Source organism: Nerophis ophidion, linkage group LG04, assembly GCF_033978795.1.
Source record: "Nerophis ophidion isolate RoL-2023_Sa linkage group LG04, RoL_Noph_v1.0, whole genome shotgun sequence".
Lineage (NCBI taxonomy): Eukaryota > Metazoa > Chordata > Actinopteri > Syngnathiformes > Syngnathidae > Nerophis > Nerophis ophidion.
In genome coordinates, this window is record NC_084614.1 from 80,320,122 (window position 1) to 80,347,962 (window position 27,841).

Below are 27,841 nucleotides of genomic sequence, written 5' to 3' on the forward strand. Positions count from 1 at the left end.
TATGTCCCCCCCTCCCTTGTGGAGGGGGTCCGGTCCGATGACCATGGATGAAGTACTGGCTGTCCAGAGTCGAGACCCAGGATGGACTGCTCGCCTGTATCGGTTGGGGACATCTCTACGCTGCTGATCCGCTTGAGATGGTTTCCTGTGGACGGGACTCTCGCTGCTGTCTTGGAGCCACTATGGATTGAACTTTCACAGTATCATGTTAGACCCGCTCGACATCCATTGCTTTCGGTCCCCTAGAGGGGGGGGGTTGCCCACATCTGAGGTCCTCTCCAAGGTTTCTCATAGTCAGCATTGTCACTGGCGTCCCACTGGATGTGAATTCTCCCTGCCCACTGGGTGTGAGTTTTCCTATCCCTTTTGTGGGTTCTTCCGAGGATGTTGTAGTCGTAATGATTTGTGCAGTCCTTTGAGACATTTGTGATTTGGGGCTATATAAATAAACATTGATTGATTGATTGATTGATGTACGCCATTTAACAAGGCTCCGCCCCCCACAATGTAAAGGACCACACTTCAACAGGTGCATTATTACAAAGTGACCAGATAATAAAGTAAAATGATTTGTTTATTCTCTGTACTGCTTTAATGAGACAGCCTGAGACCTCGTGAGCGAGCCAACGCATCAATGATTCCAACCACGGCTTATTACATAATTTGCTAGATCATCGGTCGAGAAGCACCCCGACATTTTTCTGCTTCTTAAAAGCTGACAATGACGTCCAAAACAACAACCCGTAGACAAAGTCACTACTTAATTCTTGGACAAACCTCTTCGGTCTTCACACGGTTGCCGTGGCGACCCGTGACACTTATTCAGTGACTAAGCGCCTTCGTCGTCGCTTCCCGCCAGGCTGCTGTCGGTGGAGTTCACTTCCTCTTCTTTTCCGGGCGGCTGTGAGGGCGCCTGAGCTGGCGTTTCCGCTTCCTGCGGGGGTTCCTTGCTGCTGGACGCCGCGGTGGCGACCTCTGCTGGCAGCTCCGCGCCCGCCTGCCGACCCTCCAGGAAAGACGACCAGCCCTTCAGCCGCTCCTCGCGCTCGCGGTTCGTCTCCTCCACCTGACAACCCCCGCCATAAAGTGTCGGGACATCACCACGGCAACCGTCCTCATTACAGCGACACACACCTGATAGTCCGTGGTTCCGTCCCAAGCCTCCGCCGTCAGTTGGCGGCCGCCAAACCAGCGTCCGTTGAAAGACTGGATGCAGGCGTCCGCCGGCTCCTGGTCCTTGAACGCCACCGAGGCCACGCCGTCGGGGTGTCTCTGCCGACAAACACGCACACAAACGTAGCGGTGACGTCCAATCAGAGAGCAGCCTGGCGCCGCCGTGGACCACTCACATCGAAGAGGATGACCTTCTTGACCTCGCCAAACTTTTCACATTCCGACCGTAGATCGTCACGGTACTCGTTCAGAACCAGCGGATCTTCCTGCATGGGTCACACGCACACACACAGTACTGAACCAGTGTGTGTGTGTTTAATTTGAGTGTGTGTGTGTGTGTGTGTGTGCGTGCACGCACCTCAAAGTCACTAGGGTGAAACATGTTCCTAATGATGATCACCTTCTCATGTCTCTTTCTGACGTCTCCTTGCTTCTCAGGTCTCCAGTCCAACTGTCTGTATGCACACACACACACGCACACACACACACACACGCACACACACGCACACACACACACACACGCACACACGCACACACACACACACACGCACACACACACACCAGGTAACCAATATGATTCGGACATTTTTTTCCCTACTATTAGTAGTCAAAGAAACACATATTTGGAGGGAGGTATTCGTTTGCAGTAAAAGGTATTTAAACGTGAATACTATATGTCCAGGGTGTAACCCGCCTTCCGCCCGATGCAGCTGAGATAGGCTCCAGCGACCCCAAAAGGGACAAGCGGTGGGAAATGGATGAATGGATACTATATGTCAGTAAACATCCAAACATGGCTTTAAGTCAGGCCTGGGCAATTATTTTGACTCCGGGGGCCAAATTGAGGGAAAAGTGAAGTGAATTATATTTATATAGTGCTTTTCTCTAGCACTTTACATAGTGAAACCCAATATCTAAGTTACATTTAAACCAGTGTGGGTGGCACTGGCACCAGGTGGGTAAAGTGTCTTGCCCAAGGACACAACGGCAGTGACTAGGATGGCGGAAGCGGGGATCGAACCTGGATCCCTCCAGTTGCTGGCACGGCCGCTCTACCAACTGACCTATGCCGGCCAATAAATATGTCTGGAGGCCGGTTTTATCCATCCATTTTCTACCAATAATTCCCTTCGGGGTAGCGGCGGGGCGCTGGAGCCTATCTCAGCTACAATCGGGCAGAAGGTGGTGTACACCCTGAACAAGTCACCACCTCATCGCAGGGCCAACACAGACAGACAACATTCAAACACTAGGGCCAATTTACTGTTGCCAATCAACCTATCCCCAGGTGCATGTCTTTGGAAGTGGGAGGAAGCCGGAGTACCCGGAGGGAACCCACGCAGTCACGGAGAGAACATGCAAACTCCACACAGAACGATCCCGAGCCTGGGATTGAACCCAGGACTGCAAGACCTTCGTATTGTGAGGCAAACGCACAATAATGAAGCCCACAATAATATCTGATTGAAAGCTAAAAACGTTATGACAGATCGCCTTAAAATACGGAATGGAATTTTTAATTTTGTTTACGAAAATGAGACATCCAGAATGCACATGAAAATAAAGAATAACTATGAACGATAAAACACTGAATACACAACATGTGCACGTCACACACTCAATCAATCAATCAATCAATGTTTACTCATATAGCCCTAAATCACGAGTGTCTCAAAGGGCTGCACAAACCCCAACGACATCCTCCGCTCAGATCCCACATCGGGACAAGGAAAAACTCAACCCAATGGGATAACAATGAGAAACCTTGGAGGGTACCGCAGATGTGAGGACCAGGCAAAGGACGTCGAGTGGATCCAGCATAACATAGCACACCCTCTCGATCGATAGTTTACAATCAAGCGAAATGCAACAAACAGAAATATGAACGCGAAAAGTAAAAATACAAAAATACCACCTAGAATCATATATATTTAGGGGTGTAACGGTACGTGTATTTGTATTGAACTGTTTCGGTACGGGGTTCGGTTCGGAGGTGTACCGAACAAGTTTCCACACGGACATATTAAGTAGCGTACCGCACGTTGTGTAAACAATGCACACCGAGGCACAACTGTTCCATGCTAGCAGCGACCGGGCTACGATAGACTGACCATACCTCCTCTTTTCACCGGATATGTCCTCTTTTGCGGGGCTGTCCGGGTGGAGTTTCTTAAATGCCTCAAATGTCCGGCATTTTAAGCTAGGGTTGTGTGTATTTTCAATGTACGTTCAGGGTTGAGAAGGGGTTAAAAACAAAACAAATTGTGCATGCCGCAGCATTTGTGAGGGAGGGGCAGAGACAGAGAGAGCGAGAGAGTTATGATAAATGCGCATGCATCGCCAGGCTCTGCTTTTTACCCACAGATTTATCAAATTTTATTTTTTATTATCTATAGCAGGGGTGTCGAAAGGCCCAAAGCTAATGTTCTAAAGGCCCACGGCACATTCTAAAAATACTATTAAAATAAACAAACAAAAGTGAAATAAAAAAGCTTAAAGGCTAAATGTAATTTAGAAAAAGTTGCAACGTTGACTAATAAAACAAAGCTGTTTTTTTTTCTTTCAAACTGTCATTGCTCAAAACAAAATTTGGAATCAAAATCAATGCTACTATGAATTATTGACCTATCCAAGGTTCCCATTACTTCCCATCAAATATTCCACTAAGATAAATATTTTTGGTGGAAGATTTGGCAAACTTGGTAAATAAATAACCCAAAAATGTATATTTTTGGGTTATGTCACATACACATATATGTGTACATACATTTTTACATATATATTATATACCATGAATTGATTAATGTGGACCCCGACTTGAAAAACTAATTAGGGTGTTACAATTTAGTGGTTAATTGTACAGAATATGTACTGAACTGTGCAATCTACTAATAAAAGTTTCAATCAATCAAACATACCCCTATATATATATATATGTATATATATATATATATATATATATATATATATATATATACATATACCCATACGTGTAGACACATTTTTATATGTATATATATATATGTATATATATATATATATACATACCCATTTTTTAAAATATATATACACGATGTGTATATGTGTATATACATATATATACACACACACACACACACACACACACATACATATACATATATATATATATATACATATATATACACACACACACACACACACACACACACATATACATATATACACATATACATACATCCAAGCCCTGTTTCCATATGAGTTGGGAAATTGTGTTAGATGTAAATATAAACAGAATACAATGATGTGCAAATCCTTTTCAACCCATATTCAGTTGAATGCACTACAAAGACAAGATATTTGATGTTCAAACTCATATACTTTATTTTTTTTGGGCAAATAATAATTAACTTAGAATTTCATGGCTGCAACACTTGCCAAAGTAGTTGGGAAAGGGCATGTTCACCACTGTGTTACATCACCTTTTCTTTTAACAACACTCAAACCTTTGGGAACTGAGGAGATACATTTTTGAAGCTTTTCAGGTGGAATTATTTTCCATTCTTGTTTTATGTACAGCTAAAGTTGTTCAACAGTCCGGGGTCTCCGTTGTGGTATTTTCGGCTTCATAATGCGCCACACATTTTCAATGGGAGACAGGTCTGGACTACAGGCAGGCCAGTCTAGTACCCGCACTCTTTTCCTATGAAGCCACGCTGTTGTAACACGTGACTTGGCATTGTCTTGCTGAAATAAGCAGGGGCGTCCATGATAACGTTGCTCGGATGGCAACATATGTTGCTCCAAAACCTGTATGTACCTTTTAGCATTAATGGTGCCTTCACAGATGTGTAAGTTACCCATGCCTTGGGCACTAATACACCCCCATACCATCACAGATGCTGGCTTTGGAACTTTGCACCTAGAACAGTCCTGATGGTTCTTTTCCTCTTTGGTCCGGGGGACACAACGTTCACCGTTTCCAAAAAACAATTTGAAATGTGGACTCGTCAGACCACAGAACACTTTTCCACTTTGCATCAGTCAATCTTAGCTGCTTGGGCCCAGAGAAGCCAGCGGCGTTTCTGGGTGTCGTTGATAAATGGCTTTGGCTTTGCATAGTAGTTTTAACTTGCACTTACAGATGTAGCGACAAACTGTAGTTACTGACAGTGGTTTTCTGAAGTGTTCCTGAGCCCATGTGGGGATATCCTTTACACACTGATGTTGCTTTTTGATGCAGTGCCGCCTGAGGGAACGAAGGTCTGTTATGTCATCGCTTACGTGCAAAGATTTCTCCAGATTCTCTGAACATTTTGATGGTATTACGGACCGTAGATGGTGAAATTCCGAAATTACGGACCGTAGATGGTGAAATTCCGAAATTCCTTGCAATAGCCCGTTGAGAAATGTTGTTTTTAAACTGTTTGACAATTTGCTCACGCATTTGTTCACAAAGTGGTGACAGTTTCCCAATCCTTGTTTCTGAATGACTGAGCATTTCACGGAAGCTGCTTTTCTACCCAATCATGGCACCCACCTGTTCCCAATTAGCCTGCACACCTGTGGGATGTTCCAAATAAGTGTTTGATGAGCATTCCTCAACTTTACCAGTATTTTTTGCCACCTTTCCCAACTTCTTTGTCACGTGTTGCTGGCATCAAATTCTCAAGTTAATGATTATTTGCACAAAAAAAAAAAGGGTTTATCAGTTTGAACATCAAACATGTTGTCTTTGTAGCATATTCAACTGAATATGGGTTGAAAATGATTTGCAAATCATTGTATTCTGTTTATATTTACATCTAACACAATTTCCCAACTCATATGGAAACGGGGTTTGTGTGTGTGTATATATGTATATATATATAAATATATATATTAGGGGTGGGCAAATTAATGCGTTAATTACGCGTTAACTCAGCAATCTATTAACGCCGACAATTATTTTATCGCACATTTGCGTATGTTGTTTACATGCTTTTATTTTGTTAACGCCTTTTCTTAACAAGATGGCGTCGCCCGGCGTGGAGGGGCTCTTGGTAAAGATGGAACATTTGGCAAAAATACCGGACAATTCTGCAAATGTCCTGGCTGGCTTACAGCGTGGTCACTCCGGGATCACTTACGACCGCCAGACAATTCTGGATGTGGATAGATCGGGCCGTTTTGGACTGAATGAGGCGTGCTTGCTAGACCGGCTAGCTAGCATGGGAATACTTTGCCGGCTACATCCAGCGGCCTGTGAAGCAGCGGAGTATATGTGTTGTCTGTCCATTTATGAATAATGCAGACCAGGAGTGTTGGCTGAGTTCTTAACGTTTACTTTCAGAGCGTGCATATCACAACATACAAGATGCCGTCATGGCGACACAACCTATACCGGGCTACCGCGCATGCTCGTCACTCCTGTTGCATGCTGGGTAGGGTAGTTCTTTTTTCCCCTGGCTCATAACATCACAATATAGTACCATGTATATGCGTTCAGTTTATCAAAGCACCAAGCAAACAATCGGAAAATTCCCATCATATCAATTTCTAGATATGGTCATAATTATTTTAAGTGCACTACGCAGAATAAACACAACATTATTAATATTGCTACTACGGATAATTTAATCCAAAATTCCCTAAAACAGCCCACTACCTATAATATAGGTTTTTTAAACATAAGATCCCTGATAAAAAAAAAATTTCTGCTGTTACCTCAGAAATTGCCTGTTCAGATGTTATGATTGTGGCTCAGAGATTTGTATGTAGATTATATTTATTTTCCATAACAAACAGGATAACTTAAATACCCTGGCAGTGGCAATAAGCTTAAATGTTTGTATTTACATTTTTTGAGTTGATTTTCATAAAATATGCCATTTAACTGTTACTGTTTAACAAGGACTGATTTAAATTGTGTTTGCACAACAAATGTTTTGGCGCTTTTGTTCATGTGGGAGAATATTCCAATAAAGGTGCACTACACACTACTTTTGAATTCATTATTGGGCTTTGCGTATACAATGCAGTTAATCGCGATTAATCAGAGAAATAGTGCGATTAACTTCGATTAAAATTTTTAATCGTTGCCCAGCCCTAATATATATATATATATATATATATATATGCACACCGACATCAATACATATATATATACACACACACACATTTATATACATATGCATATACACATACGCGCACACACAAAGTATACATACAGTCTCCCAAACAAACACCCAACATACTTTTGTTGCTGCTGCATCTTCTTGCGATACTCTTTGTTCTTCTTCTTCTTCTTGCTGGCGTCGTATTGTCCTTTCAGCTCAAAGCGCGCAACTTCCACGTGGAGCCTGTAACCTCTGACCTCCGAGTCGTCGATGAGACGCACGGCCAACTCCACCGACTCCCTCTGAAACAACACAAACTTCACGTTAGTCGCCCTATTTGCATATATGTGAAATAATGTACTATTGAAACATGTACTCTCCAAAAAAGAAAGTACACTAGTATTATGTAATATTTAAATGAAGGATGTGCCGATCAGGGTGGTATGCTTCTGATTACCATCGTCAGTAAGTGGGATGGGCCGATACCAATACCAATCATGTGTATGAACTAGGGCTGGGCGATATATGGAATATACTCGATATATCGCGGGTTTGCCTCTGTGCGATATAGAAAATGACTATATCATGATATTCGAGTATACATCCTCACACAGTTGCTCTTCTCACTCTTTCTTGTCTCTCCTTCTCACAGAGACATAAAACAAGCGCACCTTCTTACATACGTCACATACTGACGCGTGTGCAACGTCATCGGCATGGGTGACGCTAGCTGTGGCAGGTGCTAACGGAGCGGTGCGAGTGGTAATATTACAGAGAGAAGGTGCGAATCTGGTAACAAATGAAGGAAGAATTAATTACCAAGAAAAACAGCACAGATCCATTGTCTGGCAGTGGTTTGGCTTCAAGCGGGAATATGTTTTACAAGTATGCGGCAAAAGCGTTGCTACAAAAAGTAGCACCTACTGTTAATGTGTAGCATCACTTGAAAAGTCACCCGCTAGAGCAGGGGTGCCCATTACGTCGATGGCGAGCTACCAGTCGACCGCGGGGGGTGTGTCAGTCGATCTCCAGCCAGGCTTTTAAAAAAAAAAATAGACCTAAAAATGAGTGATCATCAATCTTCACCAAGACGTCACTTAAATGACATTCACGGTACCGGAGGGTCTTGTGAGATGACGCTGGCTGCTGCAAGATCATTATTATGAAAAATGACAGAGAGGAAGGCGAGAAACACTTTTTATTTCAACAGACTCTCGCGCCGTACCTTCCGTCAAAACTCTAAAGGCCGACTGCACATTTCCTATCTTCACAATAAAAGCCCTGCTTCATGCTGCCTGCGCTAACTAAATACAGAGTCTCGGAAAACTGGCGTGCACAAGCGATCCCTCAGAAAGCTGGCGTGCACATCACTTGTGCACGCCAGCTTTCTGAGACTCTTATTTTGTTAGCGCAGGCAGCATGAAGCAGGGCTTTTATTGTGAAGATAGGAAATGTGCAGTCGGCCTTTAGAGTTTTGACGGAAGGGACGGCGCGAGAGTCTGTTGAAATAAAAAGTGTTTCTCGCCTTCCTCTCTGTCATTTTTTCATAATAATGAACTGGCAACAGCCAGCGTCATCTCACAAGACCCTCGGGTGCCGTGAATGTCAATCAAGCAAGCTACGGAATTTGCCGCCAATGTTTTTCTTGTAAAGTGTATGGAAGCTGGATGAATTAGATGCCAAAAACCAACCACTTTCATGTGGTATTGTACAGAAAGGACAAGTTTTTTTCTCCTCCATTTGAAAATGTGGGCGTTATCATCATTACTGTCCGATTCCAATCAATGCAAGTCATCAGAATCAGGTAATACACCAACTTATATTCTTGTCTTCGTGAAAGAAAGACATCTATATTTGTTACACATGCTTGTATTATCATTAAACACATTTAACTTGTTTACAAAAATGTCTCTTTCATAAATAAATAAATATAAATGATATATATAAATGAGGTAGATGCCCTCGAGTTGGTCAATTGAAAAGTAGCTCGCCTGCAGAAAAAGTGTGGGCACCCCTGCACTAGAGAATGAAGAGTCCTTGAAACTCCGCATGTCAACATCTCGGCCGGTGCCACACCCAACAAAATGCACAAGCAACCATTTCCACATCAAAATGGTATGAAAAAAATAGTCTAAAACAGAAGGAGATGACGTTCGCAGGAACCTACCACATAGCGAAGGACATACACTATTAGATTTCCTATTATGCAGCTCATTTTTATTTGACAGGTATTGAAATAGCTTGTGTGACATCATGCACAAAAGTGCACTTTACTTGTTTTATATTGTAGTGGCGTTCTGTACAAAAACTGCACTTTAATTTAGTGTTGTTTTGATATGTCATCTTAGTGACATCATGCACAAAAATGCTTGTTTTAAAATGTCTGACAATCTTGCACTTTCTGTCTTGGAAATGACATGAATGTTTGTGCCACTCCTTAACAATTGTTTAATAAATACACTTTTGGTAGATTGACATAGTTGTAATTTCCCTCTCTGCATGAAATTTTAAAATGAGCATATATGAATGCAGTATGAAGAAGAATGTTTTAATGTAGACACATAGAATCATCATACTGCTGTGATTATATGTATCAAGTGTTCATTCAAGGCTAAGGCAAAATATGGAGATATATAACGTGTATCGTGACATGGCATAAAAATATTGAGATATTAATAAAAGGCCGTATCGCCCAGCCCTAGTATGAACTGTAAAGTTTTCTATTACTTCTGAAGTTCAACAATATAACACCACTTCCTTATTGTCTTGTATCACATACAATAGTTTGAGCTAAGTACATAGTAAACAGTAACTAAACTAGAGATAAAACTACTATCTACTGTACTACTCTTTCAAATATTTTGCCCTCAAAGTCCTTCTGTGTGCAGGGAGTTAGTCCCTGAGTTTAATAAAATTAACAAAAACATGATTGACAAAATACAAAAATCTATATAATCACTCCTGTATCGATCATAAGATAATACTTCTGGTATCGACACCACCAATTTATGGATGGATCCATCCTCCTTTGACGTGTTGCGTACTGACTGTGACAAAGCTGACACAGCAACAGTTGTTATATGATCCTCTGCATAACTTTTATTAATCAAATTGTTCATTTCCTGTTATTTTACTGTAACATGCTTCCATCTACACTTCTTAAACTTTACTCAGCACTCATTATTTCTGTGGTTTTCATGCCAGGTTAGCTAATAGCATGCCTGCGTCTAGTGTGTAACATGTTTAGTCTCATCCTCCAGTGATAACGTTACTTGGTAAGAGTATAAATACACGAGTATTGTGTAGTATATAAAGTACAACTATTTTACAAGAAATAATGTGTGTACATGTCGTATTCAAACATGTACAGGTGTTTTACAAGAAATAATGTGAATACATGAGTATTATGTAGTATTTAAACACGTACAGGTGTTTTACAAGAAATAATGTGAATACATGAGTATTATGTAGTGTTAAAACATGCACAGGTATTGTACAAGAAAGAATGTGAGTACATGAGTATTATGTAGTATTTAAATACGTACAGGAGTTCTACAGGAAAGACCAAATACATGAGTATTATGCAGTATTTGAACATGTACAAGAAATAATGTGAGTACATGAGTATTATGTAGTATTTAAACATGCACAGGTATAGTACAAAAAAGAGAGTACATGAGTATTATGTAGTATTTAAACATGTACAGGTTTCGTACAAGAAATAATGTGAGTACATGAGTACTATGTAGTATTTAAACATGTACAGGTATTGTACCAGAAAGTATGTGAGTACATGAGTATTATGTAGTATTTAAACATGTACAGGAGTTCTACAAGAAATAATGTAAGTGCATGAGTAATATTTAGTATTTAAACACGTACTGTACATTCTACAATATATAATAAGTATATATAAGTATTATGAGTATTATGTAGTATTCAAACATGTAAAAGTGCGTACATAAGTATTATGTAGTATTTAAACATGTACAGGTATTGTACAAGAAATAATGTGAGTACCTGAGTAATATGTAGTATTTAAACAAGTACAATCTACAAGAAAAATTGTGAGTACATGAGTATTGTGTAATATTTAAACAAGTACATTTTACAAGAAAGAATGTGAGCACATGAGTATTATGTAGTTTTTAAACATGTACAGGAATTCTACAAGAAATAATGTGAGTACATGAGTATTATGTAGTATTTAAACATGTACAGGTATTGTACAAGAAAGAATGTGAATACATGAGTATTATGTAGTATTTAAACACGTACAGGAGTTCTGCAAAAAAGACCGAGTACATGAGTATTATGTAGTATTTGAACATGTACAACTAATAATGTGAGTACATGAGTATTATGTAGTATTTAAACATGCACAGGTATTGTACAAAAAAGAGAGTACATGAGTATTATGTAGCATTTAAACATGTACAGGAGTTCTACAAGAAATAATGTAAGTGCATGAGTAATATTTAGTATTTAAACACGAACTGTACATTCTACAATATATAATGTAAGTATTAAGAGTATTATGTAGTATTCAAACATGTAAAAGTGCGTACATAAGTATTATGTAGTATTTAAACATGTACAGGTATTGTACAAGAAATAATGTGAGTACCTGAGTAATATGTAGTATTTAAACAAGTAGAATCTACAAGAAAAATTGTGAGTACATGAGTATTGTGTAATATTTAAAAATGTACATTTTACAAGAAAGAATGCGAGTAAATGAGAATTATGTAGGATTCAAACATGTACAGAAGTTCTACAAGAAATAATGTGAGTGCATGAGTAAAATGTAGTATTTAAACAAGTACATTCAACAAGAAAAATTGTGAGTACATGAGTATTATGTAGTATTCAAACACGTATGGGTGTTCTACAAGAAAAAAAGTGAGTAAATGAGTATTATGTAGTATTCAAACATGTACAGGAGTTCTACAAGAAAGAATGTGAGTGCATATGAGTAATATGTAGTATTTAAACAACTGCATTCTACAATAAGAAATGTAAGTAGATTAGTATTATGTAGTATTTTAACATTTACAGGTAAGTAAATAAGTGTTATGTAGTATTTAAACATGTACAGGTACAGTACAAGATTGAATGTGAATACATGAGTATTATGTAGTATTTAAACACGTACAGGTATAGTTCAGGATAGAATGTAAGTACATGAGTATTATGTAGTATTTAAACAAGTACAGGTGAGTACATGAGTACTATGTAGTATTTAAACAAGTAGAGGTGAGTACATGAGTACTATGTAGTATTTAAACAAGTACAGGTGAGTACATGAGTACTATGTAGTATTTAAACAAGTACAGGTGAGTACATGAGTACTATGTAGTATTTAAACAAGTACAGGTGAGCACATGAGTATTATGTAGTATTTAAACAAGTACAGGTGAGCACATGAGTACTATGTAGTATTTAAACAAGTACAGGTGAGTACATGAGTACTATGTAGTATTTAAACAAGTAGAGGTGAGTACATGAGTACTATGTAGTATTTAAACAAGTACAGGTGAGTACATGAGTACTATGTAGTATTTAAACAAGTACAGGTGAGTACATGAGTACTATGTAGTATTTAAACAAGTACAGGTGAGCACATGAGTATTATGTAGTATTTAAACAAGTACAGGTGAGCACATGAGTACTATGTAGTATTTAAACAAGTACAGGTGAGTACATGAGTACTATGTAGTATTTAAACAAGTACAGGTGAGTACATGAGTACTATGTAGTATTTAAACAAGTACAGGTGAGTACATGAGTACTATGTAGTATTTAAACAAGTACAGGTGAGCACATGAGTATTATGTAGTATTTAAACAAGTACAGGTGAGCACATGAGTACTATGTAGTATTTAAACAAGTACAGGTGAGTACATGAGTACTATGTAGTATTTAAACAAGTACAGGTGAGTACATGAGTACTATGTAGTATTTAAACAAGTAGAGGTGAGTACATGAGTACTATGTAGTATTTAAACAAGTACAGGTGAGTACATGAGTACTATGTAGTATTTAAACATGTACAGGTAAGTACATAAGTGTTATGTAGTATTTAAACATGTACAGGTAAGTACATAAGTGTTATGTAGTATTTAAACAAGTACATTCTACAATGTATAATGTGAGTACATGAGTATTATGTAGTATTTAAACAAGTACAGGTGAGTACATGAGTACTATGTAGTATTTAAACAAGTAGAGGTGAGTACATGAGTACTATGTAGTATTTAAACAAGTAGAGGTGAGTACATGAGTATTATGTAGTATTTAAACAAGTACAGGTGAGTACATGAGTACTATGTAGTATTTAAACAAGTACATGTGAGTACATGAGTACTATGTAGTATTTAAACAAGTACAGGTGAGCACATGAGTACTATGTAGTATTTAAACAAGTAGAGGTGAGTACATGAGTACTATGTAGTATTTAAACAAGTACAGGTGAGTACATGAGTACTATGTAGTATTTAAACAAGTACAGGTGAGTACATGAGTACTATGTAGTATTTAAACAAGTACAGGTGAGTACATGAGTACTATGTAGTATTTAAACAAGTACAGGTGAGTACATGAGTACTATGTAGTATTTAAACAAGTAGAGGTGAGCACATGAGTACTATGTAGTATTTAAACAAGTAGAGGTGAGTACATGAGTACTATGTAGTATTTAAACAAGTAGAGGTGAGCACATGAGTACTATGTAGTATTTAAACAAGTACAGGTGAGTACATGAGTACTATGTAGTATTGTCCAAAAAGAAGAAGTGACCTTTAGGTAGCAGCAGAGACCGTCGCCCTTCAGGTTGCCCTCTTTGTCCTTGTAGAGTTTGACCTTGTACTCCTCGGTGACGGGGTCCCTGGTCACGATGCCACACTTGGACATGAGCTCCACAAACTCCTCGGTGCTGGTGTCGGGGGGCAGGCCTAGGCGGGAGCAGCGGCCAATCAGAGGAAGCGCCGAGGGCGGCGATGAGCGAGCGCGGGCCACTCACCTGACACGTACACGTTGGTGTTCCTGTGGTCGTCGATGTCGAACCAACCTGCCGCACAACGTGGGCGCCATTAAAGATGGCTGCCGTGGACACGCCCCCCCACATGTGTTTATCAGAGAACGCTCACAACGCTACCTGGGTCTGCTTTTCGCTTTTCCGCTTTCTGCTTGGCTTCATTGGCTGGACTCGCGTGCTGGTCTGGAATCGGGTCTCCTCCTCCTTTTCCTGGTTTCTCCTGAGCCGGAGGCGGGCTCTGTGTTGCCGCGGCGACGGCTGGAGCGCCACCGGCGTCCGGCTCGCCCTCGTGAGTGAAGCCATAGTTGGCCTGGTAGGCGGCCAAGAAGTCCTCTGTGATCTGGACACAACATCGGTTGTCATGGAGACGCTGTCCTAACGAGTTGTGCATGCGTGTCACACAGGGCCAGAATTAGAATTGTTTTTATTTTCAAAACCAATACAATATTAAAGGAATTTTTTCAACCCCTCAATGGTCTCGGTCCTAAAATTTTTTAAAAATAAGTCATTATTTATTTTATTTTTTCGATTGTAGCTGAGCTAGGCGCCAGCGCCCCTCGCGACCCCAAAAGGGAATAAGCGGTAGGAAATGGATGGATGGATGCTTAAATCTCTAAAGAAACATGAGATTTACCTGTTGATGTAAAGTAAAAAAAATTATATTTAATGCTATTTTTGTAAAAAGAAAACCCTGTTTCTTTGGGGTAAAAGCACAAAAAAATGAAAAAATTCAGAGTGGAACATTTAATGTGAAGTAATTGGAGCCTTAAATAGGTCAATAATTTATAGGATTGATTTAGATCCATTATTACCTTTTATTCTACTATTTAATTTTTTTTTTTGTAAAAAAATGTATTTATAAAATGTGGCTAAGGCAAAATATTGATAATTTATTTGAGAAATGACAGTGCAAAAAAATGCCACTAAAATTCTACGAAATCCAAAAGGGCCTCGCTCATAAAAGTGTTGACATATATTTTTCACTTTCAACGCTTAAATCTCAAGATCAACTTCAGATCTAGCCATTGATTAGTTTTTATTTTATGATCTTGTTTTGTTTATTTCATGCTCTTTTGTCAAACATGCAAAATATGCCGTCATTTCCCTCCAAAATACTTCAAAGAGGAACATTTGATGTGAAGTAATAGGAGCCCTAAATTGGTCAATATTTCATTACATGATTTAATTTTGATTAATTAAAAAAACAATTCCATTAAAATTTAAGAGATCCAAAAGGACACCACTCATAAAATTGTTAAAAAATAAGTCATACATTGTTATTATAACGCCTAAATCTCTAGATCTAGATCAGGGGTGCCCACACTTTTTCTGCAGGCGAGCTACTTTTCAATTGACCAACTCGAGGGGATCTACCTCATTTATATATATCATTTATATTTATTTATTTATGAAAGAGACATTTTTGTAAACAAGTTAAATGTGTTTAATGATAATACAAGCATGTGTAACACATATAGATGTCTTTCTTTCACAAAGACAAGAATATAAGTTGGTGTATTACCTGATTCTGATGACTTGCATTGATTGGAATCAGACACTAATGATGATAACGCCCACATTTTCAAATGGAGGAGAAAAAAAGTTGTCCTTTCTGTACAATACCACATGAAAGTGGTTGGTTTTTGGCATCAAATTCATCCAGCTTCCATACACTTTACAAGAAAAACATTGGCGGCAAATTCCGTAGCTTGCTTGATTGACATTCACGGCACCCGAGGGTCTTGTGAGATGACGCTGGCTGCTGCCAGTTCATTATTATGAAAAAATGACAGAGAGGAAGGTGAGAAACACTTTTTATTTCAACAGACTTTCGCGCCGTCCCTTCCGTCAAAACTCTAAAGGCCGACTGCACATTTCCTATCTTCACAATAAAAGCCCTGCTTCATGCTGCCTGCGCTAACAAAATAAGAGTCTCGGAAAGCTGGCGTGCACAAGTGATGTGCACGCCAGCTTTCTGAGGGATCGCTTGTGCGCGCCAGTTTTCCCAGACTCTGTATTTAGTTAGCGCAGACAGCATGAAGCAGGGCTTTTATTGTGAAGATAGGAAATGTGCAGTCGGCCTTTAGAGTTTTGACGGAAGGTACGGCGCGAGAGTCTGTTGAAATAAAAAGTGTTTCTCGCCTTCCTCTCTGTCATATTTTCATAATAATGATCTTGCAGCAGCCAGCGTCATCTCACAAGACCCTCCGGTACCGTGAATGTCATTTAAGTGACGTCTTGGTGAAGATTGATTCATTTTTAGGTCTAATTTTTTTAAAAGCCTGGCTGGAGATCGACTGACACACCCCCCGCGGTCGACTAGTAGCTCGCGATCGACGTAATGGGCACCCCTGTTCTAGATCAACTGGGGCGGTATGGCTCGTTTGGTAGAGTGGCCGTGCCAGCAACTTGAGGGTTCCAGGTTCGATTCCCGCTTTCGCCATCCTAGTCACTGACGTCGTGTCCTTGGGCAAGACACTTTGCCCACCTGCTCCCGGTGCCACCCACACTGGTTTAAATGTAACTTAGATATTGGGTTTCACTATGTAAAGCGCTTTGAGTCACTAGAGAAAAGCGCTATATAAATATAATTCACTTCACTTCAACTTCAGACCGAGCCATTGAGTAGTTTTTATTTTATGATCTTTTTTATTTGATGCTCCTTTATCAAACACATAAAATATGCCACCATTTCCCTCCCAAATACTTCAAAGTGGAACATTTGATGTGAAGTAGTTGGAGCTTTAAATAGGTCAATAATTTATAGCATTGTTTTAGATATATTATTACCTTTTACTCTACTTTTTAACTTTTTTTTTTGTAAAAAAAAAGTATTTATAAAATGTGGCTAAGGCAAAATATTGAGGTATATATCGTGTATCGTGACATGGCCTACAAATATTGACATATTAATAATAAAAGGCCAGTTCTACAGGTTAGTTTATTATTCTTTCTTGATATACGCATGCACAGAAGCATGGGATGCTTGGCTGAGAGATCAACAGGGAGGTCTTACTTTAGGAAACCAGGCCTTCTTTTCGTGGTCCCAGTCGTACACGGTACCGTCGTTTGGGTCAGTGTAGGTGTTGGGGTCAGAACCATCGTTTCTCCCCCTGCTGTAGAGTTGCTGCATCCTCAGCTGCTCCTCAAACTCTTTGTTGGCTTCGCCGCTCATCTGCATCATCAACATAGGAATCATTATCATCAACAATAGCTAGCAAAAATCTTTATAAAAAAAATAAAGTAAAAAGTCGTTGTCGCAATTGTTGGATATTTAGCTCTTGTCTCAAAGTAGGTGTTCTTGTCCTTCGCTCCTATTTTGGTGGCTTTTTTTGGGTATTTTCCTGTAGCAGTTTCATGTCTTCCTTTGAGTGATATTTCCCGCGTCTACTTTTGTTTTAGCAATCAAGAATATTTCAGTGGTTTTTAACCCTTCTTTGTGGGGACATTGTGGATTATTCATGTCATGTTCGGATGCAACGCCGTCTTTGCTCCACAGTAAGTCTTTGCTGTCGTCCAGCATTCTGTTTTTGTTTACTTGGGGGCGGTATAGTTCGGTTGGAAGAGCGTCAACGCCAGCAACTTGAGGGTTCCAGGTCCGATCCCTGCTTCAGCCATCGTGTCCTTGGGCAAGACACTTTACCAACCATCAACCATCCATCTTCCTCAGCAGCCTAAGCAGGGAAGCCCAGGCTTCCCTCTCCCCAGCCACTTTGTCCAGCTCTTCCCGGGGGATCCCGAGGCGTTCCCAGCCCAGCCGGGCGACATAGTCTTCCCAACGTGTCCTGGGTCTTCCAAACACCTCCTTAGAGAGGCGTTCGGGTGGCATCCTGACCAGATGCCCGAACCACCTCATCTGGCTCCTCTCCATGTGAAGGAGCAGCGGCTTTACTTTGAGTTCCTCCCGGATGGCAGAGCTTCTCACCCTATCTCTAAGGGAGAGACCCAAACTCATTTGGGCCGCTTGTACCCGTGATCTTATCCTTTCGGTCATGACCCAAAGCTCATGACCATAGGTGAGGATGGGAACGTAGATCGACTGGTAAATTGAGAGCTTTGCCTTCCGGCTCAGCTCCTTCTTCACCACAAACGATGGATACAACGTCGGCATTACTGAAGACGCCGCACCGATCCGCCTGTCAATATCACGATCCACTCTTCCCCCACTCGTGAACAAGACTCCGAGGTACTTGAACTCCTCCACTTGGGGCAGGGTCTCCTCCCCAACCCGGAGATGGCAATCCACCCTTTTCCTGGGAAGAACCATGGACTCGGACTTGGAGGTGCTGATTCTCATTCCGGTCACAAACCGATCCAGTAAGAGCTGAAGATCCTGGCCAGATGAAGCTATCAGAACCACATCATCTGCAAAAAAACAGAGACCTAATCCTGCAGACACCAAACCGGATCCCTTCAACGCCCTGACTGCGGCTTAAAATTCTGTCCATAGGAGTTATGAAAAAAACCCACACTGGTTTTAAATTTAACTTAGATATTGGGGTTCACTATGTAAAAGCGCTTTGAGTCACTAGAGAAAAGTGCTATATAAATATAATTCACTGCAATGCAAGCTTGTTACCTGACACAGTCATCGAATTAGCAAACACAAACCCTGTTTCCATATGAGTTGGGAAATTGTGTTAGATGTAAATATAAACAGAATACAAGGATTTGCAAATCCTTTTCAACCCATATTCAATTGAATATGCTACAAAGACAACATATTTGATGTTCAAACTCATAACCATTTTTAATCATTACCTTTAGAATTTGATGCCAGCAACACGTGACAAAGAAGTTGGGAAAGGTGGCAATAAATACTGATAAAGTTGAGGAATGCTCATCAAACACTTATTTGGAACATCCCACAGGTGTTCAGGCTAATTGGGAACAGGTGGGTGCCATGATTGGGTAGAAAAGTAGACTCCATGAAATGCTCAGTCATTCACAAACAAGGATGGGGCGAGGGTCAACACTTTGTCAACAAACGCGTGAGCAAATTGTTGAACAGTTTAAGAAAAACCTTTCTCAACCAGCTATTGCAAGGAATTTAGGGATTTCACCATCTAAGGTCCGTAATATCATCAAAGGGTTCAGAGAATCTGGAGAAATCACTGAACGTAAGCAGCTAAGCCCGTGACCTTCGATCCCTCAGGCTGTACTGCATCAACAAGCGACATCGGTGTGTGAAGGATATCACCACATGGGCTCAGGAACACTTCAGAAACCCATTGTCAGTAACTACAGTTGGTCGCTATATCTGTAAGTGCAAGTTAGAACTCTCCTATGCAAGGTAAAAACCATTTATCAACAACATCCAGAAACGCCATCGGCCTGGGCTCATCTAAGATGGACTGATACAAAGTGGAAAAGTGTTCTGTGGTCTGACGAGTCCACATTTCAAATTGTTTTTGGAAACTGTGGACGTCGTGGAAAAAACCATAGGCGCAAAGTGTACAAGCCAGCATCTGTGATGGTATGGGGGTGTATTAGTGCCCAAGACATGGGTAACTTACACATCTGTGAAGGCGCCATTAATGCTGAAAGGTACATACAGGTTTGGGAGCAACATATGTTGTCATCCAAGCAAGGTTACCATGGACGCCCCTGCTTATTTCAGCAAGACAATGCCAAGCCACGTGTTACAACAACGTGGATTTTTAGTAAAAGAGTGTGGGTACTAGACTGGCCTGCCTGTAGTCCAGACTTGTCTCTCGTTGAAAATGTGTGGCGCATTATAAAGCCTAAAATACCACAATGGAGACCCCCAGACTGTTGAACAACTTAAGCTGTACATCAAGCAAGAATGGGAAAGATGTCCACCTGAGAAGCTTAAAAAAATGTGTCTCCTCAGTTCCCAAACGTTTACGGAATGTTGTTAAAAGGAAAGGCCATGTAACACAGTGGTGAACATGCCCTTTCCCAACTACTTTGGCACGTATTGCAGCCATGATATTCTAAGTTAATTATTTAAAAAAAAAAACACGTTTATGAGTTTGAACATCAAATATCTTGTCTTTGTAGCCCGTGAGGACCAGATGAATCGCCCGCTGGCCTGTTCTAGAAATAGTTCAAATAGCAGCACTTACCAGTGAGCTGCCTCTATTTTTTAAATTGTATTTATTTACTAGCAAGCTGGTCTCGCTTTGCTCGACATTTTTAATTCTAAGAGAGACAAAACTCAAATAGAATTTGAAAATCCAATATTTTACAGACTTGGTCTTCACTTGTTTGAATAAATTCAATAAATGTTTTTACTTTGCTTCTTATAACTTTCAGAAAGACAATTTTAGAGAAAAAAATACAACCTTTAAAATGATTTTAGGATTTTTAAACACAAATACCTTTTAAATTCCTTCCTCTTCTTTCCTGACAATTTAAATCAATGTTCAAGTAAATTTATTTTTTTATTGTAAAGAATAATAAATTGCTTTTAATTTAAGTTTTCATTTTAGCTTCTGTTTTTTCGATGAAGAATATTTGTGAAATCTTTCTAGAAACTTATGATTAAAATTCCAAAAAATTATTCTGGCAAATCTACAAAATCTGTAGAATCAAATTTAAATCTTATTCCAAAGTCTTTTGAATTTCTTTTTAAATTTTTGTTCTGGAAAATCTAGAAGAAATAATGATTTGTCTGTGTTAGAAATATAGCTTGGTCAAATTTGTTATATATTCTAACAAAATTCAGAATGGATTTTAACCGATTTAAAACATGTCTTCAAAATTCCAAAATTTATCTTAGTCAGGAAAAATTACTAATGATGTTTCATAAATAATTTTTTCAAAAAGATTCAAATTAGCTAGTTTTTCTCTTCTTTTTTTTCGGTTGAATTTTCAATTGTAAAGAGTCACAATTGAAGATAAACTATGTGTCAAAATGTAATTTTCATTTTTTTCCCCGTTTTCTCTTCTTTTAAACTGTTCAATTAAGTGTTTTTTTCACCATTTATTCTCTACAAAAAACCTTCCGTAAAAGGAAAAAAATGTACGACGGGATGACAGACAGAAATACCCATTTTATATATATATATATATATATAAATTTATTTTTTAATTTTTGTTCTGGAAAATCTAGAAGAAATAATGATTTGTCTTTGTTAGAAATATAGCTTGGTCCAATTTGTTATATATTCTAACAAAATGCAGGTTGGATTTTAACCGATTTAAAACACGTCATCAAAATTCTAAAATTAATCTTAATCAGGAAAAATTACTAATGATGTTCCATAAATTATTTTTTCAAAAAGATTCAAATTAGCTAGTTTTTCTCTTATTTTTTTCGGTTGAATTTTCAATTGTAAAGAGTCGAAATTGAAGATAAACTATGTGTCAAAATGTAATTTTCATTTTTTTCCCCGTTTTCTCTTCTTTTAAACCGTTCAATTAAGTGTTTTTTTTTCATCATTTATTCTCTACAAAAAACCTTCCGTAAAAGGAAAAAAATGTACGACGGAATGACAGACAGAAATACCCATTTTATATATATTAATTTCTTTTTAAATTTTTGTTCTGGAAAATCGAGAAGAAATAATGATTTGTCTTTGTTATAAATATAGCTTGGTCCAATTTGTTATATATTCTAACGAAGTGCGGATTGGATTTCAACCTATTTAAAACATGTCTTCAACATTCTAATATTAATCTTAATCAGGAAAACTTACTAATGATGTTCCATAAATTATTTTTTTAAATTTTTTAAAAAGATTCGAATAACCAATTTTTTCTTCTTTTTTTCGGTTGAATTTTAAAGAGTCGAAATTGAAGATAAACTATGTTTCAAAATGTAATTTTCATTTTTTTCCCGTTTCCTTTTCTTTTAAATCGTTCAATTAAGTGTTTTTTTCACCATTTATTCTCTACAAAAAACCTTCCGTAAAAGGAAAAAAAAATGTACGACGGGATGACAGACAGAAATACCCATTTTATATATATGTATATATATATATATATATATATATTTTTTTTTTTAATTTTTTTTATTTTTAGATTTTTGTTCTGGAAAATCTAGAAGAAATAATGATTTGTCTTTGTTAGAAATATAGCTTGGTCCAATTTGTTATATATTCTAACAAAATGCAGATTGGATTTTAACCGATTTAAAACATGTCAACATTCTAAAATTAATCTTAATCAAAAAAAATGACTAATGATGTTCCATAAATTATTTTTTCAAAAAGATAAAAATTAGCTAGTTTTTCTCTTCTTTTTTCGGTTGAATTTTCAATTGTAAAGAGTCAAAATTGAAGATAAACTATGTGTCAAAATTTAATTTTCATTTTTTCCCCCCGTTTTCTCTTCTTTTAAACCGTTCAATTAAGTGTTTTTTTCACCATTTATTCTCTACAAAAAACCTTCCGTAAAAGGAAAAAAAATGTACGACGGGATGACAGACAGAAATACCCATTTTATATATATATATATATTTTTTTTTATTTTTTATTATTATTTTTTTTTTATTATTATTATTTTTTTTTTTTTATTTCATTTTAAATTTTTGTTCTGGAAAATCTGGAAGAAATAATGATTTGTCTTTGTTAGAAATATAGCTTGGTCCTATTTGTTATATATTCTAACAAAATGCAGATTGGATTTTAACCGATTTAAAACATGTCATCAAAATTCTAAAATTAATCTTAATCAGGAAAATTTTCTAATGATGTTCCATAAATTATGCTTTCAAAAAGATTCAAATTAGCTAGTTTTTCTCTTCTTTTTTTCGGTTGAATTTGAAAGAGTCGAAATTGAAGATAAACTATGTTTCAAAATGTAATTTTCATTTTTTTCCCCGTTTTCTCTTCTTTTAAACTGTTCAATTAAGTGTTTTTTTCACCATTTATTCTCTACAAAAAAACCTTCCGTAAAAGGGAAAAAAAATGTAAGACGGAATGACAGAAAGAAATACCCATTTATATATATATATATATATATATATATATATATAGATTTAATAATTAAAAGTAAATTGAGCAAATTGGCTATTTCTGGCCTTTTTTTTAAAGTGTGTATCAAACTGGTAGCCCTTCGCATTAATCAGTACCCAAGAAGTAGCTCTTGGTTTCAAAAAGGTTGGTGACCCCTGTTGTAGTATATTCAACTGAATATGGGTTAAAAATTATTTGCAAATCATTGTATTCAATCAATCAATGTTTACTTATATAACCCTAAATCTATTTATATTCCGTTTATATTTACATCCAACACACTTTCCCAACTCATATGGAAACGGGGTTTGGCTCGTTTAGTTCGGCTCCAGCACCCCCTACACCCCAAAAAGGGACAAGCGGTAAAAAATGGATGGATGGATGTTAGATTAACTTGAACGGCATTTATTAAATTAAAACAAATAATACCGTAATGCACATGGCAAGTGGCGTGAACAAACAACTATTTTTAGGTCCCTTGCGTGGTGGCTATTTTTAACCGGGTTGTGTGCTAAATTAGCATGGAGGATAACATAGCTTAAGTTACCTTTCTTCAGGGTTTAATTCAAAAATTGAAGGAAAAAAAAAACGTAAAAATGGGCGTGAGGAGTTAGTTATCTGCCATGTTTCCCGAAAAAAACAGCTTTTAGTTTGACGCGAAGAAGACAATTCCGACGTGCTAACGTTTAGCCGACTCAATACGCGGTGACGCTTGAAATCAAGCACTTCCGGTGTCCGGTGCCCAACACGCATGCGTATGTCTTTTTTGTCGTCGCGCTCGATTTAGACACCGCTACCTCGCGGACGGCAGGAGTGCGCGTCAAACAAACACCACTCCGCCCGCGTGTTTTGTCACGGTGACTGAAAGCGTGAACGCAGACGAGCAAAAAAAAAACCAACAAACTGGTTCCTAAGCTTCCTTTTTCTCGCTTGGTCATGGCGGAGGGCAGCGGGAGCGTCAACCACGCCATCCTCCCTCCGGGGGACCCTCAGCTTATCGCGATGATCGTGGAGCACCTGAAGAACCGGGGCCTTTTCGACGAGTTCCGCCGGGACTGTTTGGCAGACGTTGATACCAAGGTACCCGGCTAAAATCAATCAATCAATCAACCAATCAATGTTTATTTATATAGCCCTAAATCACCAGTGTCTCAAAGGGCTGCACAAGCCACAACTGCATCCTCGGTTCAGATCCCACATGAGGGCAAGGAAAAACTCACACTCAGTGGGGACGGTGACCATGTGTTTGTCATTCTTGTTTGGTGTGGCTTCACAGCGTGGCGCATATTAGTAAGAGTGAAGTGAAGTGCCATCCATCCATTTTCTACCGCTTATTCCCTATCTCAGCTACAATCGGGCGGAAGGCAGGGTACACCCTGGACAAGTCGCCACCTCATCGCAGGGCCAACACAGATAGACAGACAACATTCACACACTAGGGCCAATTTAGTGTTGCCAATCAACCTATCCCCAGGTGCATGTCTTTGGAAGTGGGAGGAAGCCGGAGTACCCGGAGGGAACCCACGCATTCACGGGGAGAACATGCAAACTCCGCCCAGAAAGATCCCGAGCCTGGATTTGAACCCAGGACTGCAGGACCTTCGTATTGTGAGGCAGACGCACTAACCCCTCTGCCACCGTGAAGCCATCAATCAACCAATCAATGTTTATTTATATAGCCCTAAATCGCCAGTGTCTCAAAGGGCTGCACAAGCAGTGGGAGAGTGGCCGCTTGCAACCCGAGGGTCCCTGGTTCAAATCCCACCTAGTACCAACTTCGTCACGTCCGTTGTGTCCTGAGCAAGACACTTCACCCTTGCTCCTGATGGGTGCTGGTTGGCGCCTTGCATGGCAGCTCCCTCCATCAGTGTGTGAATGTGTGTGTGAATGTGGAAGTAGTGTCAAAGCGCTTTGAGTACCTTGAAGGTAGAAAAGCGCTATACAAGTACAACCCATTTATCATCTATAACCCCTCTGCCACCGTGAAGCCATCAATCAACCAATCAATGTTTATTTATGTAGCCCTAAATCGCCAGTGTCTCAAAGGGCTGCACAAGCCACGACGGCATCCTCGGTTCAGATCCCACATGAGGGCAAGGAAAAACTCACACTCAGTGGGGACGGTGACAATGTGTTTGTCATTCTTGTTTGGTGTGGCTTCACAGCGTGGCGCATAATAATAAGAGTGAAGTGAAGTGAATTATATTTATATAGCGCTTTTCTCTAGTGACTCAAAGCGCTTTGACATAGGGAACCCCAATATGAGTTGGGGGACGGCGTGGCGCAACCTGAGGGTCCCTGGTTCAAATCCCACCTAGTACCAACTTCGTCATGTCCGTTGTGTCCTGAGCAAGAAACTTCACCCTTGCTCCTGATGGGTGCTGGTTGGCGCCTTGCATGGCAGCTCCCTCCATCAGTGTGTGAATGTGTGTGTGAATGTGGAAGTAGTATCAAAGCGCTTTGAGTACCTTGAAGGTAGAAAAGCGCTATACAAGTACAACCCATTTATCATTTATAACCCTTCTGCCACCGTGAAGCCATCAATCAACCAATCAACCAATCAATGTTTATTTATATAGCCCTAAATCACCAGTGTCTCAAAGGGCTGCACAAGCCACGACGGCATCCTCGGTTCAGATCCCACATGAGGGCAAGGAAAAACTCACACTCAGTGGGGACGGTGACAATGTGTTTGTCATTCTTGTTTGGTGTGGCTTCACAGCGTGGCGCATATTAGTAAGAGTGAAGTGAATTATATTTATATAGCGCTTTTCTCTAGTGACTCAAAGCGTTTTGACATAGGAAACCCCAATATGAGTTGGGGGACGGCGTGGCGCAGTGGGAGAGTGGCTGTTCGCAACCCGAGGGTCCCTGGTTCAATCCCCACCTAGTACCAACTTTGTCACGTCTGTTGTGTCCTGAGCAAGACACTTCACCCTTGCTCCTGATGGGTGCTGGTTGGCGCCTTGCATGGCAGCTCCCTCCATCGATGTGTGAATGTGTGTGTGAATGGGTGAATGTGGAAGTAGTGTCAAAGCGCTTTGAGTACCTTGAAGGTAGAAAAGCGCTATCTATACAAGTACAACCCATTTATCATTTATAACCCTTCTGCCACCGTGAAGCCATCAATCAACCAATCAATGTTTATTTATATAGCCCTAAATCGCCAGTGTCTCAAAGGGCTGCACAAGCCACGACGGCATCCTCGGTTCAGATCCCACATGAGGGCAAGGAAAAACTCACACTCAATGGGACGGTGACAATGTGTTTGTCATTCTTGTTTGGTGTGGCTTCACAGCGTGGCGCATATTAATAAGAGTGAAGTGAAGTGAATTTGATTTATATAGCGCTTTTCTCTAGTGACTCAAAGCGCTTTGACATAGGGAACCCCAATATGAGTTGGGGGACGGCGTGGCGCAACCTGAGGGTCCCTGGTTCAAATCCCACCTAGTACCAACTTCGTCATGTCCGTTGTGTCCTGAGCAAGACACTTCACCCTTGCTCCTGATGGGTGCTGGTTGGCGCCTTGCATGGCAGCTCCCTCCATCAGTATGTGAATGTGTGTGTGAATGTGGAAGTAGTGTCAAAGCGCTTTGAGTACCTTGAAGGTAGAAAAGCGCTATAGAAGTACAACCCATTTATTTTACAACCCATTTAGTTACATTTAAACCAGGGTAGAGTGTCTTGCCCAAGGACACAACGGCAACCGAGCTATTTATGATTCCTTTAAAGCAGCGGTTTTCAACCTTTTTTTTTAACCAAGGCACATTTTTTTGCGTAGAAAAAAATCCGGAGCTGCAGAAATCATTTAAAAAAAAACGAGTTGACAGGTAAAAAGTCGCCGTCGCTATTGTTGGATATGATTTTAAACTAGGGATGCACCGAAATGAAAATTTGTGGCCAAAGCCGAATACCGAATAATGAATGCAGTTTTTCACAATTTTTTTTAATATTGCATAAATAGCCTAGAATAAATATTTAGACATGTTTTTCAAATAAAGTAATTTTTTATTGAATATTGACATTTTTTTTAATATTCCAGTAGCCTTTGCTTTTCAAAAAAAAGCACAAGGTTTTTCATTTATATTAGGCCTTCAAACAAAACATGCATTCCAGAAAAAAATAAAGTGCATTAAAGTGGATAAACCCACAACAAATGAATTATTGTCCTTTTTGGCAAAAGTCTGCTTAGCCACAGTAGATATGCTAATAATGTAAACAGAAGGCTCAAGTAAATCTCAATTAAGTGTGTGCTTGTAACCTCATACACTTATACAGGTAGCCTACACAACAGGCTAATAATGTAAACAGAAGGCTCAAGTAAATCTCAATAAGTGTGTGCTTGTAACCTCATACACTTATACAGGTACACAACATATCCCAACGCCACCGCGTCAAAAAATTGCGTCACACGCCACTATTCGGCCTTGTTTTTAACTCATTCCACCCAAGGCCGAATGTGGCTTTTTTTGCCATATTCGGCCGAATATATTCGGTTACCGATTAATCGGTGCATCCCTAATATAAACCATTGCGATGAGATGGCGACTTGTCCAGGGTGTACCGGGCCTTCCGCCCGAATGTAGCTGAGATGGGCTCCAGCAACCCCCCGCGAGCTCGAAAGGGACAAG

General features: G+C 39.5%; 2 protein-coding genes across 2 annotated transcripts in view; one reads left to right on the plus strand and one right to left on the minus strand.

The window, feature by feature from the left end:
• Nucleotides 1-556: 556 nt before the first annotated feature.
• On the minus strand, nucleotides 557-23,952 carry htatsf1 (HIV-1 Tat specific factor 1). The gene is made up of 10 exons (XM_061899235.1): nucleotides 23,758-23,952; nucleotides 17,303-17,461; nucleotides 14,407-14,626; nucleotides 14,272-14,319; nucleotides 14,049-14,203; nucleotides 7,389-7,552; nucleotides 1,532-1,628; nucleotides 1,350-1,439; nucleotides 1,135-1,272; nucleotides 557-1,066 (listed from the first exon to the last, which is right to left on the minus strand). Exons 2-10 carry the CDS (start codon nucleotides 17,459-17,461, stop codon nucleotides 830-832), a joined length of 1,308 nt encoding a protein of 435 aa, XP_061755219.1. The 5' UTR covers nucleotides 23,758-23,952; the 3' UTR covers nucleotides 557-829.
• Nucleotides 23,953-24,054: 102 nt separating this feature from the next.
• LOC133550482 (stanniocalcin-2-like) overlaps nucleotides 24,055-27,841 on the plus strand; it is a 32,960-nt gene continuing 29,173 nt past the window's right edge. The window contains exon 1 of the mRNA XM_061896461.1: nucleotides 24,055-24,290. Coding sequence (XP_061752445.1) covers nucleotides 24,147-24,290 — 144 coding nt within the window. The 5' untranslated portion in view covers nucleotides 24,055-24,146. The remainder of the gene's footprint in view (nucleotides 24,291-27,841) is intronic.

What these genes read in the sequence shown, in the direction of transcription:
- htatsf1 (XM_061899235.1), bottom strand. Translation starts at nt 17,461, where the DNA reads ATGAGCGGCGAAGCCAACAAAGAGTTTGAGGAGCAGCTGAGGATGCAG. An exon ending in CACCAACGTGTACGTGTCAG is followed by an intron (nt 14,204 to 14,271) that starts GTGAGTGGCCCG and finishes GCTCCCGCCTAG; the next exon opens with GCCTGCCCCCCGACACCAGC. An exon ending in ACGGAACCACGGACTATCAG is followed by an intron (nt 1,067 to 1,134) that starts GTGTGTGTCGCT and finishes GGGGGTTGTCAG; the next exon opens with GTGGAGGAGACGAACCGCGA.